The following is a 13,826-nucleotide window of genomic DNA, read 5'->3' as shown; positions in this document are numbered from 1 at the left end:
CAAAAGCTTTAGTTTGATGTAGTCCCACTTGTTTATTTTTGCTTTTGTTGTTTTTGATTTCAGCATCAGATTTAAAAAATCATCACCAAGACTTAGGTCAAGGACTTCCCTGGTGGCACAGTGGTTAAGAATCTGCCTGCCAAGGCAGGGGACAAGGGTTCGAGCCCTGGTCTGGGAAGATCCCACATGCTGCGGAGCAACAAAACCCATACGCCACAACTAAGGAGCCTGCGCTCTAGAGCCTGCGAGCCAGAACTACTGAGCCCACATGCCACAACTACGGAAGCCTGTGCACCTAGATCCTGTGCTCCGCAACAAGAGAAGCCACCTCAATGAGAAGCCTGCGCACAGCAATGAAGAGTAGACTTCGCTCACCGCAACTAGAGAAAGACTGCACGCAGCAACGAAGACCCAACAAGGCCAAAAATAAATAAATAAATTTATTTAAAAAAAAAGACTCAGGTCAAGGAGCTTAACGCCTATGTTATTATGGGTTTTATGATTTCAGGTCTTATGTTCATGTCTTTTTGAGTTAACTCTTGTGTATGGTATAAGATAATGGTCCAGTTTCATTCTTTTGCATGTGGCCACCCAGTTTTTCCAACACCATTTATTGAAGAGACTGTCCTTTTACCATTGTATATTCTTGGCTCTGTTTTCATATATTCTCTATTCTGTTCTGTTGATCTATGTGTCTGTTTTTATGCCAATACCATACTGTTTTGATTACTATAGCCTTGTAATATAGCTTGAAATCAGGGAGTATGATGTCTCCAACTTTGTTGTTCTCAAGATTTCTTTGACTATTCAGGGTCTTTTGTGATTCCATACAAATTTTAGAAATTTTTTTTCTATTTTTGTGAAAATGCCTTTGGAATTTTGATAGGGAGTGCATTGAATCTGTGGATTGCTTTGGGTAGTATGGTTATTTTAACAACATTAAGTCTTCCAATCCATGAGTATGGAACATTTTTCCATTTATTTGTCTTCTTCAATTTCTTTTATTAATGTAGTATTCAGTGTATAGGTCTTTCACATCCTTGGTTAAATTTATTCCTAGGTATTTTATTCTTTTTGATGCAATTGTAAATGGAATTTAAAATAATTTTGTCTTCTAATAGTTTGTTATTTGTGTATAGAAATGCAAGATTTTGTATCCTGCAACTTTAGTGAATTCTTTTATGAGTTCTAAGAGGTTTTTTGGTGGAGTCTTTAGGGTTTTCTTTATATAATATCATGTCTTCTGCAATTAGTGACAGTTTTACTTCTTCCTTTCCAATTTGGATGCCTTTTATTTATTTTTCTTGCCTAATTGCTCTGGCTAGGACTTCCAATACTATGTTGAATAAAAGTAGTGAGAGTGGGCATCCTTGTCTTGTTCCTGATCTTAGAGGAAAAGCTTTCAGCTTTTCACCTTTGAGTATGATTATGATGTTACTTGTGGGCTTGTCATAAATGGCCTTTATTATATTGAGGCACATTCATTCTATACCTAATTTGTTGAGAGTTTTCATCATGAAAGGATGTTGAATTTTGTCACATGATTTTCTGCATCTATTGAGATAATCATATAATTTTTATCCTTCCTTTTGTTAATGTGGTGTGTCAGATTGATTGATTTGAAGATGTTGAACCATCCTTGCATTACTGGAATAAATCTCGTGATCATGGTGTATGATCCTCTTAATGTATTGTGGAAATAGCCTTGCTACTATATTGCATCTATGTTAATCAGGAATTTGGTCTGTAATATTCTTTTCTAGTGGTGTCCTCAGGGTAATGCTGACCTTGTAAAATGAGTTTGGGAGTGTTCCCTCTTATTTTTTGGAAGAATTTGAGAAGGATTGGTATTAATTCTTTTTTGAATGTTTGATAGAATTCACCAGGGAAGCTGTCTGGTCCTGGACTTTTGTTTGTTGGGAGGTTTTTGATTATTGATTTAGTCTCCTTACTGGTAATCAGTCTGTTCAGATTTTCTATTTCTTCATAATTCAGTTTTGATAGGTTGTGTGTTTCTAGAAATTTATCCATTTCTTCTAGGTTGTCAAATTTGTTGGCATATAATTGTTCATAGCAATCTCTTATGATCCTTTGTATTTCTGTAGTATCAGTTGTAATGTCTTCTCTTTCATTTCAGATTTTATTTATTTGAGTCCTCTCTCTTGTTTTCTTGGTAAGTCTAGCTAATAGTTTGTCGACTCAAAAAATCTTGATAAAGAACCAGCTCTTAGTTTCACTGATTTTTTTTCTGTTGTCTTTTTAGTTTCCATTTTACTTATTTCTGCTCTGATCTTTGTTATTTCCTTCCTTCTACTAATTTTGGAAAATTTTTTTCTAGTCCTTCAGGTGTAAATGTAGGACATTTATTTGAGATATTTCTTGTTTCTTAAGGTAGGCATTTATGAACTTCCCTCTTAAAACTGTTTTTGCTGCATCTCATAAATTTTGTTATGTTTATTATTTTTGTTTGTCTCACATATTTAAAAATTTTTCCTTTGATTTCTTCTTTGACCCATTGGTTATTCGGTAGCATGTTGTTTACTCACCACATATTTGTGAATTTTCCAGTTTTCTTCTCGTAATTGGTTTCTAGTGTCATACTATTATGGTCAGAAAAGATGCTTGATATGATTTCAATCCTCTTAAATTTATTAAGACTTATTTTGTGGCCTAACACAAACAAATATAATGTTATATGTCAATTATACCTCAATTTAAATATTTTTAATTAAAAAAAATAAAATAGAGACCTAAAAGGAACCAGAAATCCTTGAAGAAAAGGCTGATAGCACACTTGGAACATGTTCAAGAGGCACCTGGAACTTCTTATCACGTCAGAAATAAAGGAAGCTAGCAAAGATTACTGAAGGTGAGTCAAAAGTCAGTGAGGTTCCCACTGGCCAAAGTTGGGATGATTTTGGCTATCAAGAATAGTAACTGCAGGGACTTCCCTGGTGGTCCAGTGGTTAAGACTCCACGCTCCCATGCAGGGGGTCCAGGTTCATCCCTGGTTAGGGAACTAGATCCTGCATGCCGCAACTAAGACCCGGCGCATACAAATTAAAAAAAAAAAAAAATAGTAACTGCAGTAGGCTGAAGCAAACAAAATATGCTTAAATTCATGAATTTATAATAATGTTAAAAAAAACAACAGCTCATTATCCACCTTTGGAAAGTGCTAGGGAACCAACTTATTTTGAAAACTAGTCATTGAAACAAGCATTTATCCTGCCTTTACTATGCTACCTGTCCCTCAGTTGATGAAGAAAAGTTGCTCTTTATAAGTATGTCAACACATAAATGAAAAAGGATAAAATTGGAGTTTATCACTTTGCAACCTTGTGATATTGTGACTTATAGTAAGAAATATATATTTGGTCTTTGTCTCACTTTTGGCACAGAGCTCCTAAAACCCTTGGGATTTCCTAAATGATGAGTCTGGTAAAGGTGTATCTTGTTATGTTAATGAGGTGACTTTTTGACCCCACTGAGGGATGGGGCCTGGTTGCCAGGAGAAGCTACCATATAATTAGAGGATTGGAACTTTTAGTTCCAATCCTCGAGGTTTAAACAATCCTCCTGGGGCTGGAGGTTTAAACAATCAGCAATGGCCTATGATTTAATCATCCATGCCTATGTAATGAAGCCTTCATAAAACCCCAAAAGGATGATGTTCAGAGAGCTTCCAGGTTGGGGGACCAGAACACTTCTATGTGTCACGTGCAGGGCCCCAAACTCCACAAGGACAGAAACTCTTTTGTTCAGAACCTTGCCTCATGTATCTCTTCAACTAGCTGTGGATTTATATCCTTTAATAGCCTCTGTAGCAAGCTGGTAATCTCGTGAGTAAATGGGTTTCCTGAGTTCTGTGAACTGCTCTAGCAAATAAGCCAAACCCAAGAAGGAGGTTGTGGGAACCCCTGATTTTATAGCCAGTAAGGTCAGAAGTATCAGTACAAGTAACAACCTGGATTTTCGACTAGGATCTCAAGTCTGCTCTAGCAAATTAATTGTGCCCAGGCAAGAGACAGTCAGAATCTCTAGTCTATAGCTGGTGGGTCAGAAGAAGAGGTAACAACCATGGGCTTACGATTGAGGTTAGAAGTGGAGAGCAATCTTGTGGGACTGAACTCAACCTGTGGAATCTGACGCTGTCTCTGAGTAGATAGTGTCAGAATTGAATTGTAGGACACCCAGCTGGTGTTGGGAATTGTAGGACACCCAGCTGGTGTTGAGAATTGCTTGGTCTTGTGGGGACCGCCCCCCAGCCCCACGTTGGAAATTGGGTCCAGAACCTTTAAGCTCATAATGAAGTGATGATCTAATTAACTCAGAGGATGCTCATTAGTGACTACAAATAACACAAAAAGAAAGATAGGTGCCAACTGATTTGATCAAGGCTCTAGATTGAACTACCAAGTTACAGAAAATACAGAGGACAGAAAAACATTTAAATATCACCATAGGGATTAATTTGCAGAACTGGTCTGTGGGAAATTTACCGGAAAACTGCCTGGTTTCTTAAACAAATAAATGCCAGCAGGGAAAAAGGAGAGGGACAAGGAAGCTACTGAATAAAAGATTAAAAGACATATCAGGGCTTCCCTGGTGGCGCAGTGGTTGAGAGTCCGCCTGCCGATGCAGGGGATACGGGTTCGTGCCCCGGTCTGGGAAGATCCCACATGCCGCGGAGCGGCTGGGCCCGTGAGCCATGGCCGCTGAGCCTGCGCGTCCGGAGCCTGTGCTCTGCAACGGGAGTGGCCACAACAGTGAGAGGCCCGCATACCGCAAAAAAAAAAAAAAAAAGACATATCAATCAAACTGTATTTGGATCCTGATTCAAACAAAGAGACTGTTAAAAAAACTTATGAGAAAATCAGGGAAATTTGAATGCTGAGTATTTGATGGTGTTAAGAAACTAATGTCTTTGGTTGTGATAATGGTATTATGGTTATGTTAAAAAGGTAGTCCTCATCTTTCAAAGACACATTGAAATACTTATGAGTGATATAACTAAAAATACAGAATATTGTTATGCTGACTTCTCCAACCTGAATATAGAAATATATATATATATATTTGGCTGCACCACGTGGCTTGCAGGATCTTAGTTCCCTGACCAGGGTGAAAGCACGGAGTCCTAATCACTGGACTGCCAGGGAATTCCCAAGATAGAAATATATTAATGCAGCAATACTTTCCATCCACCCCCCAGCTTTATTGAGATATAATTAACATATAACATTGTGGAAGTGTAAATTATACATGATTATTTCATACATGTATATATTGTGAAACATTAATATTGGTTAATATATCCTTCACCTCACATAATTACCATTTTTTTTGGTGATGGTAGTGGTGGTGAGACACTTAAGATTTATTCTCTTGGCAATTTTCGAGTGTACAATACAGCATTGTTAACTATTGTCACCCTGCTGCACATTAGATCCCCAGAACTTATTTATCTTACATCTGGAAGTTTGTACCCTTTGACCAACATCTCATTTTCCCCAACCCCAGCCCTGGCCACCACCAATCTACTCTCTGTTTCTATGAGTTTGTCTTTTTTAGATACTTATACAAGTGAGATCATACAGGATATTTCTGTCTGAATTATTTAACTTAGCATAATGCCCATCTATGTTATCATAGACAGCAGGATTTCCTTCTTTTTTTAAAGGATGAGTAATATTCCACTGTATGTGTATATATATGTATATATATATATATATATACACACACATACAATTTGAGATGTATGTATATATATATGTGTGTGTATATAAAATTTTCCATTCATCCTTCGATGGACACTTAGGTTGTTTGTTTCCACATCTTGGCTAATCGTAAATAATGCTGCAGTGAACATGGGGATGCAGATATATTTTTGGGATAGTGATTTCATTTCCTTTGTATATATACCCAGAAGTGAGATTGCTGGATCATAGGTAGCTCTATTTTTAATTATTTGAGGAACTTTCATACTGTTTTCCCTAATACAGCCATTTTTTCCACTGCAAAGCACAGTGAGTAGAGAAGCCATTCAGAAGCCTAGGGTTCCAGGCAAATTTGAATTGTAAACCAGCTGTCCCAATAGTCTAGGGGTGGGTCCTTTCAAATAGATGAGAGAGGAGACTGGATAGGTAAACTACTGTTGGAACATGCCTGACACACAAATCAAAGGCTCACCGTGACTCTATTACTGCCCCTGGGATACTAAAATAGCCTCCTGACTGATCCCTCTTGGGCTTCCATCCTTCCCCACTCCTCAGAATAATCTCAAAACAGTGGCCAGAGTAATCATTTAAAATATGTACAACATATGATTTTACTTTTCTCCTTAACACTTTCCAATGGCTTTCCAGCTCACCTAGAATAAAATCCAAAGGCTTTACCATGGTCCCATGCTACCTCTATGACTCTCCCCCCCATCATTCTATGCTACCTCCACTGGCTTTCCTTTTGTTCCTCTAACATTCCAGGCTTTCTCCAAGTTCAGTGCCTTTACACTGGCCTGTTCCCTGTGTCTGAAATTGCCCTTTTACAGAACAGCATGACTCTTTTACAACCTTCAGATTTTTCTCAAGTGTCACATTCTCAAGGAGGTCTTCCCTGGGCATATTATCTACAGTTTCAACACTCTCCTTTACTCACTTCCCATCCCCTTTCCTGCTTTATTTTTCACTCCTTAGCTAATCTGATATACATTTTAATTAATTTGTCTTACTTATTATAAGTTTCTCTCACCAAGCTGCATGAGGTCAGAGGTTTGCCTGTTTTCTTCACTGCTATGTCCCTGGTCATAATAGGTGATTACTTAGGAAATATTTGTTAAATACATAAATGAATACCTGCAAGTCACTCCCTGCCCCACAGTTCATTCAAACCTTGTCATGTCACCTTATCAATGATGCCTTTCCTGGGCCTCCCTGGTGGCGCAGTGGTTGAGAGTCCGCCTGCCGATGCAGGGGATACGGGTTCGTGCCCCGGTCTGGGAGGATCCCATATGCCGCGGAGCGGCTGGGCCCGTGAGCCATGGCTGCTGAGCCTGCGCGTCCGGAGCCTGTGCTCCGCAACGGGAGAGGCCACAACAGTGAGAGGCCCGCATACCACAAAAAAAAAAAAAAAAAAAAAATGATGCCTTTCCTGAAGATCCTATACAAAGTAGCACCTTTCCCCCTACATACACACAGAGATCATTACTGAATCTCCTCACCGTTCTTTTTCCAAAAAATTGCATTTAGCACATTTCGACATATTATATATTTATGTATTTATTCTCTCTTCCCTTCCCTGTGGATTCTAATTCCCATGAAGGCTGGGACTGTATCCTCAGGGCCTTAGAACAGCCCTTGACTCTTGGTAGGTACTCAGTAGCTATTTTTTTTTTAGATTAATTTGTGCTTTTATTTGCCAATATAACTACAGTGGCCTGCAAACTTTTTTGATCTAAAAGGTACATTTTACATCACAATCCAACAAACACACACACATATATAATATGTATACATATATAAAAGTGAAACAAAAGTTTTGCCAAAAACATCTACCGTGAATGTTCTTTTTTTTTTTTTTTTAAACAAAGGATGAATTTCACTGACACATTATAATCACCAAAGTCCCCAGTTCATCTTAGGGTTCACTTTAATGAAATGAATATTGTTGCACGTTCTACAGGTTTGGACAAAAGTATGGTGACATAAAATCATTATAATGTCATACAAAGTATTTTCACTGCTTATAAAAAACTTCTGAACTCTGCGTATTCATCTCTCCTCTCCCCCCAAACTCCTGGCAACCATTGATCTTTTTTTTTTTTTTTTCCGGTACGCGGGCCTCTCACTGTTGTGGCCTCTCCCGTTGCGGAGCACAGGCTCCGGACGCACAGGCTCAGCGGCCATGGCTCACGGGCCCAGCCACTCCGCGGCATGTGGGATCTTCCCGGACCGGGGACGAACCCGTGTCCCCTGCATCGGCAGGCGGACTCTCAACCACTGCGCCACCAGGGAAACCCTGATCTTTTTGTTGTCTACATAGTTTTGCCTTTTACAGAATGGCATATAGTTGGAATCTTTTTTTTTTTCCTTGAAAAGGTTCAAAGCCTTTATGTCTGTAAGACTACTCATGGCCCACCCATGCGTGGACCGGACAGGCTCTAGGTAGCAAACTCCCCTACTAAATACCGTAGCTTTCCTTCCAATACTGAGCCCTGTCGCACTGGTCCAGCAGCCACTTGGAGGTGCAGGGGAACACGTGTTGGGTATTTGCTCATAGGAAGGCCACAAGCTTTGTGCCCCTTCTCACAATGAACCCAGATTCCTGTAGGGTGTGTTGTAAACACACGAGCCATTTCTTCAGGCCCCCTGCTCTGAGCACACCCCAAGTAGCTATTTCTTGGATGAATTAATGAACTAACTCGGTCCGATAGTCTTCCCGCCACGATCAAGAACTCTGTCAGGGTGGCTGTGAGCTTCCAGCACGATCAAGAGAAGCTCGCCAGCGAGCCCTCTAAACTCCTTCATCTCCCGTGCCTCTTCAAAGAAAGGCGATGCCCTTTGCAGGGAACTGCAAAAACATCGGTGTTCCCCATTTCATTTCTGCTCCTAAAATTTAACCACAGAATTGACAGCTCAGGCGAACGCAGCGAATAAAAGTATTTAGCAAATTACTTTGTAAACTGTTTTTGTAGTCTGTCTGTAAACTAACTAAACTTAACGGATTTACTCGACTTTATACCACTGTCGCACGGTGGGAGAACAAAAGCTAGTTCCCAGTAGGCGGGAGCCGGCCCCAACCAGCCAGGATCCGCGCCCTCCCGCCCCCGACAGGATTGGTCCAGGCTCCGCAGGCACCTCCCTGGTCGGGCAGCCTGCGCCCTCGTGGGCGGGGCCGTCCCGTGAGGCGCGTGGGAGGAGCGAGGCGGGGCGGCCCGGGCGTCCTCCAGTCCACCGAGCTCAGGATTGGCTGAGGTTTGGCAGGCACCGCTGCGGCCGGGCATCCGCCCGCATATGGGCGGGGTTGTCCCGTGAGGCGCGTGGGGTAGGCGGGGCGGGGCGGGGCTGGGCTGGGCTGGGGCTTGGCTTGGGGCTGGCATTGGGGATGCTGCAGCTGGGCAGACCTGCGGGACTTGAGCCTTGGCCCGAGGGATGGCCAACGTGCGGGTGGCCGTGAGAGTCCGGCCCCTCAGCAAGAGGTGAGTCTGGGCGGGAGGGGGCGCCTGAGGCGTCAAATGAGCTGAGAGGAGGGCGAGGTTCTCGCCTCTCCCTCCAGTGATTCTGGCGCGGAGAAATCAGACACAAAGTGGCTCAAGGGTCCAGCGTCCGGAAACTGTAAAAGCCTGGCGGGACAAAGCCTCGCTCGGGTTGGGTTTTCGATTAGTGCCCTGGCGGGTAGCGGTTAGTGGATGGCCTCAGGGTGGCCTACCCTGTGTCCCTGGAGTCCTGCCAGCAGGAGTTTTGAGGGGCCGCGGCTCCAGTCTTTTTTGGAGTATAATTGGTTTACAATAGTGTGTCAGTTTCTGCTTTATAACAAAGTGAATCAGCTATGTGTATACTTATCCCCATATCCCCTCCCTCTTGCACCTCCCTCCCACCCTCCCTATCCCACCCCTCTAGGTGGTCACAAAGCACCGAGCTGATCTCCCTGTGCTATGTGGCTGCTTCCCACTAGCTATCTATTTTATGTTTGGTAGTGTATATATGTCCCTGCCACTCTCACTTCGTCCCAGCTTACCCTTCCCCCTCCCCGCGTCAAGTCCATTCTCTACGTCTGCGTCTTTATTCCTGTCCTGCCCCTAGGTTCTTCAGAACCTTTTTTTCCCCCCCATATATATGTGTTAGCATACGGTATTTGTTTTTCTCTTTCTTGATGCATGGTGTGGGCCTTTCTCCCTGGGTACACCGAGAAGGGCTGGGAAAGGGGGAGAGGGATCGGGCGGTCTCCTGTCTCTCCTTCGTGGCTCTGGAGTACCTGTGAGGAATGGGGCAGAATTGTGTGCGTGCCTGAGTGCACATGGGTTTCTCTGTGAAGATGTGGAGGAAAGCACATTGTAAGGTATCAGAGGGAAACGGAGGCTCAGAGAGATGGTGGTTTCATTCGGTGCTCGACAGCAGAACTGGCAAGAAGGGGAAGTCGTTTTAACCCCTTCCCTCAACGTAGTCAGTGCCCATTTCCTCGTGCGTGAATCTGATCCTGCACTTCTCAGCTGTTGAGGCATCCAGGGTCCAGCCGCATAATTTCTTTCCCTTCTTACTGATTTTCCACTCATAGGTTTGGAAAGTCAGGGAAGGCTTCACAGAAGGGTTGGTGCTTGAACCCAAATGCTTTTGAAAGAGCTGCTAGAGTCTGCTGACAGGTGGAGAAGGTGTAAAGAGCACTCTGTGTGAGAACACTGAGAGCGAAGGACTTAGGCTGTTAGGAAACAGAAAAGTTTCAGTTGTTTGAGGAGAGGGTGTGTGGAGGGAGATGAGTAGTAGGAGATAAAGCTGGCAGAATGTGGTTTGGGACCTGAAGGCACATATTGGAACTATTTGGGAGGCACAGACTCAGTTAACAAAGTCATTGGATCTTATGTGGTACTTGGAAAGAAATCTTAGAGGTCAAGCTTCCATTCTTAATTTTTCCAGATGAGAAAATGGTCTTGTTTAAGATCTAAAAGTAGGTAAGAGCCGAGATTCCTTTCACCAGACCAAGCCGCTCCTTCCTGAGATAACAGAAAAGTTGGACTTCTTTTTCAGAAGCCTGTTTGCTCAGTAGGGCTAGAATAGACCATCAGTAAAATGATAATATGGGAAATGGCTTTGGTGCCCTCCCTTCTACCTCACAGTTGTTTCCCATAATCAGAAAATCATGTCTCATTATAAGATGCTGGCCCTTGTTTGTCCCAAATCATCCATCAGTGAGAGAACATGTTTCCTTCTGCCAATACTGTAGGCTCTGGAACACTAGCCACTGCCCTGGCAAAAGTTACTTTTCATGCACTATATTCCCTTTCTGTGCTCTTCTTTTTAAATCTGTGAAATAGTGTAACTACTTTAATGGGTTTTTTTTTTGTGTGAAGATCAAATGAAAGGGTATATTAAAAATACTTAGAACAGAGCCTGGCTCATTTTAAGTATCCAGTAAAGTGCTAGCTATATAATTTTAAACAGCTGCTTTTATTCCTCCCTCTTCTTAGCTGTCTTTTTTTTTTTTTTTAAGTTTTACAAATGAATAGATCAGTGGAAATGGCTTGGTTATTTTCTCCTCTAGGGCAGTGATTCTCAAATTATAGGAGACATACAGTCCACCTGGGAAGCTTGTTATAATGCAAGTTGTTAACAGGAGTTCCAAGTAACTAGCCCCACCTTCTCCCATAATTCTGATGAAGGTAACCTGTGGACCACACTTTGGGAAACACTGTCCTAGGAGTAAACGTGTAACTGAGGATTTATTCCTGTGCAAAATCTTTAACCCTAACGAATGAATGCCTGTTGGTAGAATTCAGGACCCAGAGACATCAGTAGACTTCCTATGAGCTCTGTGCAGTCCGCTGCCCAGTTGAGGTTGGTGCCCTTTCTTTCTCTTCTGCTCAACTTTAATTTGTCCTCATTTTGTTTTAGAATATTTTGGAATCACTAGATTACCAATGGCAGTGGTCCAGGCAGGGGAGGGGCAGCATCTCACCCACCTTTAGTGTCATATCTTTCTGTCAAGAGGTCAACTTCAAGACACTTTTTTCTTTTGGCCGCTTTATGCTAAAAAGTCCTAGATAAATCGTCAAAAAAGGGCTTACTTTAAAAAAATAAATAGATTTGCAAACGTTATTGCATATTTCCCCCCTTATTTTCTTTATTGTCCAAATTTACTATAACCTGTGTATTTTATAGTGAGTGGAGGGAGAATAAAACCTACTTTTAAATGCAGAAAGGAAAAAAAATTATCTTAACACCAAAGATGAAAGATTTTCTTTAGAAGAGCTGAGGGCTGGGGGCAGGAAGTGTAGTTTTATGATCCTGGGGGACAAAGAATATCCCTGCTGCCTTAAGTACAGTCTTGTATAAAATGTGAAAGAAAGAGCATCAGGGCCTTGAGGAAATTTAAGTAACAGAAATGTCATCATCTGGGAGAGGGAAATTTTTTATCCAGGACTTTATCCCAAACACACTGACAGGTTTAAAAAAATAATCTTAAGTGTAAAGACCCCTGTCTCACTGTGCGCACCTTGCCATCCCCCAGCCCCCAGATCCTCAAGGTCACATCCTGGAAACCCTGAGGAAAGATAAAAATGAGACTGAATATATTTGCTCAACTTTCAGGTCTCAGACCAGGAGTAATTTAATTGATAACTTTCTTTGTAGTAGAAAAAGTGCCAGTGAGTTAACTCTCATCTATTAACATTCTGACCTTAAGCACTTTAGCTAAAGTTCTTTATGTTGTGAAAAAGGATTTCATATCTAGAAAGGAGTGTATTCCATTCATTTTGGCCTTAAGGTATATGGATCATATGGATTAAGCCCCTTAAAGTGAATTTAGGGGTTGGATAGTTGTTAGCAGTGTTACTACAGAACTGCAGTTTAGGAAGATTCTTAAGGATCTTGGCTCTCATTCTGATTTAGGAAGACATAAGGAAAGGATTTGGGAAGCATGTTCTCAGGTCTCAACAGAGAGGACTCCAAACCTTTTTCGTTATTTTCTGTGCTCAGAATATCAGAGAAAATGAGAAGTGATGCCATGCTGTGTGCTGAGTGGAGGATATTCTCCATGGTTTCCAAGCTTGATTTCTAAGTCATATGGCTTTGTGGTTAGACAGATCTGGGTTGAAATTTCAGCTCTGCCACTGCTAGCTGTGTGACCTTGGACAAGTTACATGATTTCTCTCAGCCGTAGTCTTCATTCTGAAAAAATGAAGATATGTTAGGAAGCTATGTCAGGAGGTTGTGTTAAGAGGATTGCGTAAGATGAAGTATAGTACATACTCTACTTAATACAGTGCCTGGCACATAGAGGGTGCCCAACAACGGTGACTCTTCACTGTTCCCAAGCCAAATTCTAATAATCCAGGGAAGCGTGCCAACTAGGGGACTGCTTGATATGATGCTGATAGCCATTTATGGAGACGGACACCCCAGTTATGGAGACAGCAGTAGGGAAACACTTTGTCCCAATAGCACTGTTCTCAGCTGCTCTTTTCTTTAAAATAAATTTATTTATTTATTTTTGGCTGCATTGGGTCTTCGTTGCTATGTGTGGGCTTTCTCTAGCTGCGGCAAGCGGGGGCTACTCTTCGTCGTGGTGCGCAGGCTTCTCATTGCGGTGGCTTCTCTTGTTGCAGAGCACAGGCTCTAGGCGTGCGGGCTTCAGTAGTTGTGGCACACGGGCTCAGTAGTTGTGGCCCACGGGCTTAGTTGCTCCGCGGCATGTGGGATCTTCCCAGACCAGGGCGCAAACCCGTGTCCCCTGCATTGGCAGGTGGCTTCTTAACCACTGTGCCACCAAGGAAGTGCCTCTTTTCTTGATTAACTTAAAGAAGCAATATTTCTTCTCATATAGGTTGTGTTTTGTTTCTAGGGAGACCAAAGAAGGGGCAAGAATTATTGTGGAAGTTGATGGCAAAGTGGCAAAAATCAGGAATTTAAAGGTAAGCCTGAAATTGTTTTCCTTTTTCTTTCCACTGAGGAGCTAGTATTATTACAGGGCTTCTGCGGGTGAAGGTGGGTATGTGAATGTGTTTAGAGAGGGGGATTGGGAGAGGGAAGGGCATGTAAGGGGGATTGTGGGAAGAGCTTTGAGCAACCACAAAGCAACTATAAAAATACAGCAGGAAAGAAGTTCCAGGGATGTGG

General features: G+C 42.1%; 1 protein-coding gene across 1 annotated transcript in view; it reads left to right on the top strand.

The window, feature by feature from the left end:
* Positions 1 to 9,149: 9,149 nt before the first annotated feature.
* STARD9 (StAR related lipid transfer domain containing 9) overlaps positions 9,150 to 13,826 on the top strand; it is a gene marked incomplete at both ends in the record, with an annotated part of 128,769 nt that continues 124,092 nt past the window's right edge. Inside the window, 2 exons of the mRNA XM_079700800.1 lie at positions 9,150 to 9,196; positions 13,552 to 13,621. Of these exons, the coding sequence (XP_079556926.1) occupies positions 9,150 to 9,196; positions 13,552 to 13,621 (117 nt within the window). The remainder of the gene's footprint in view (positions 9,197 to 13,551; positions 13,622 to 13,826) is intronic.

Source organism: Hyperoodon ampullatus (assembly GCF_949752795.1).
Source record: "Hyperoodon ampullatus genome assembly, chromosome: 3".
In the NCBI taxonomy this organism is placed as follows: Eukaryota; Metazoa; Chordata; class Mammalia; order Artiodactyla; family Ziphiidae; genus Hyperoodon; species Hyperoodon ampullatus.
This window is presented reverse-complemented; position numbering and strand designations above follow the sequence as displayed.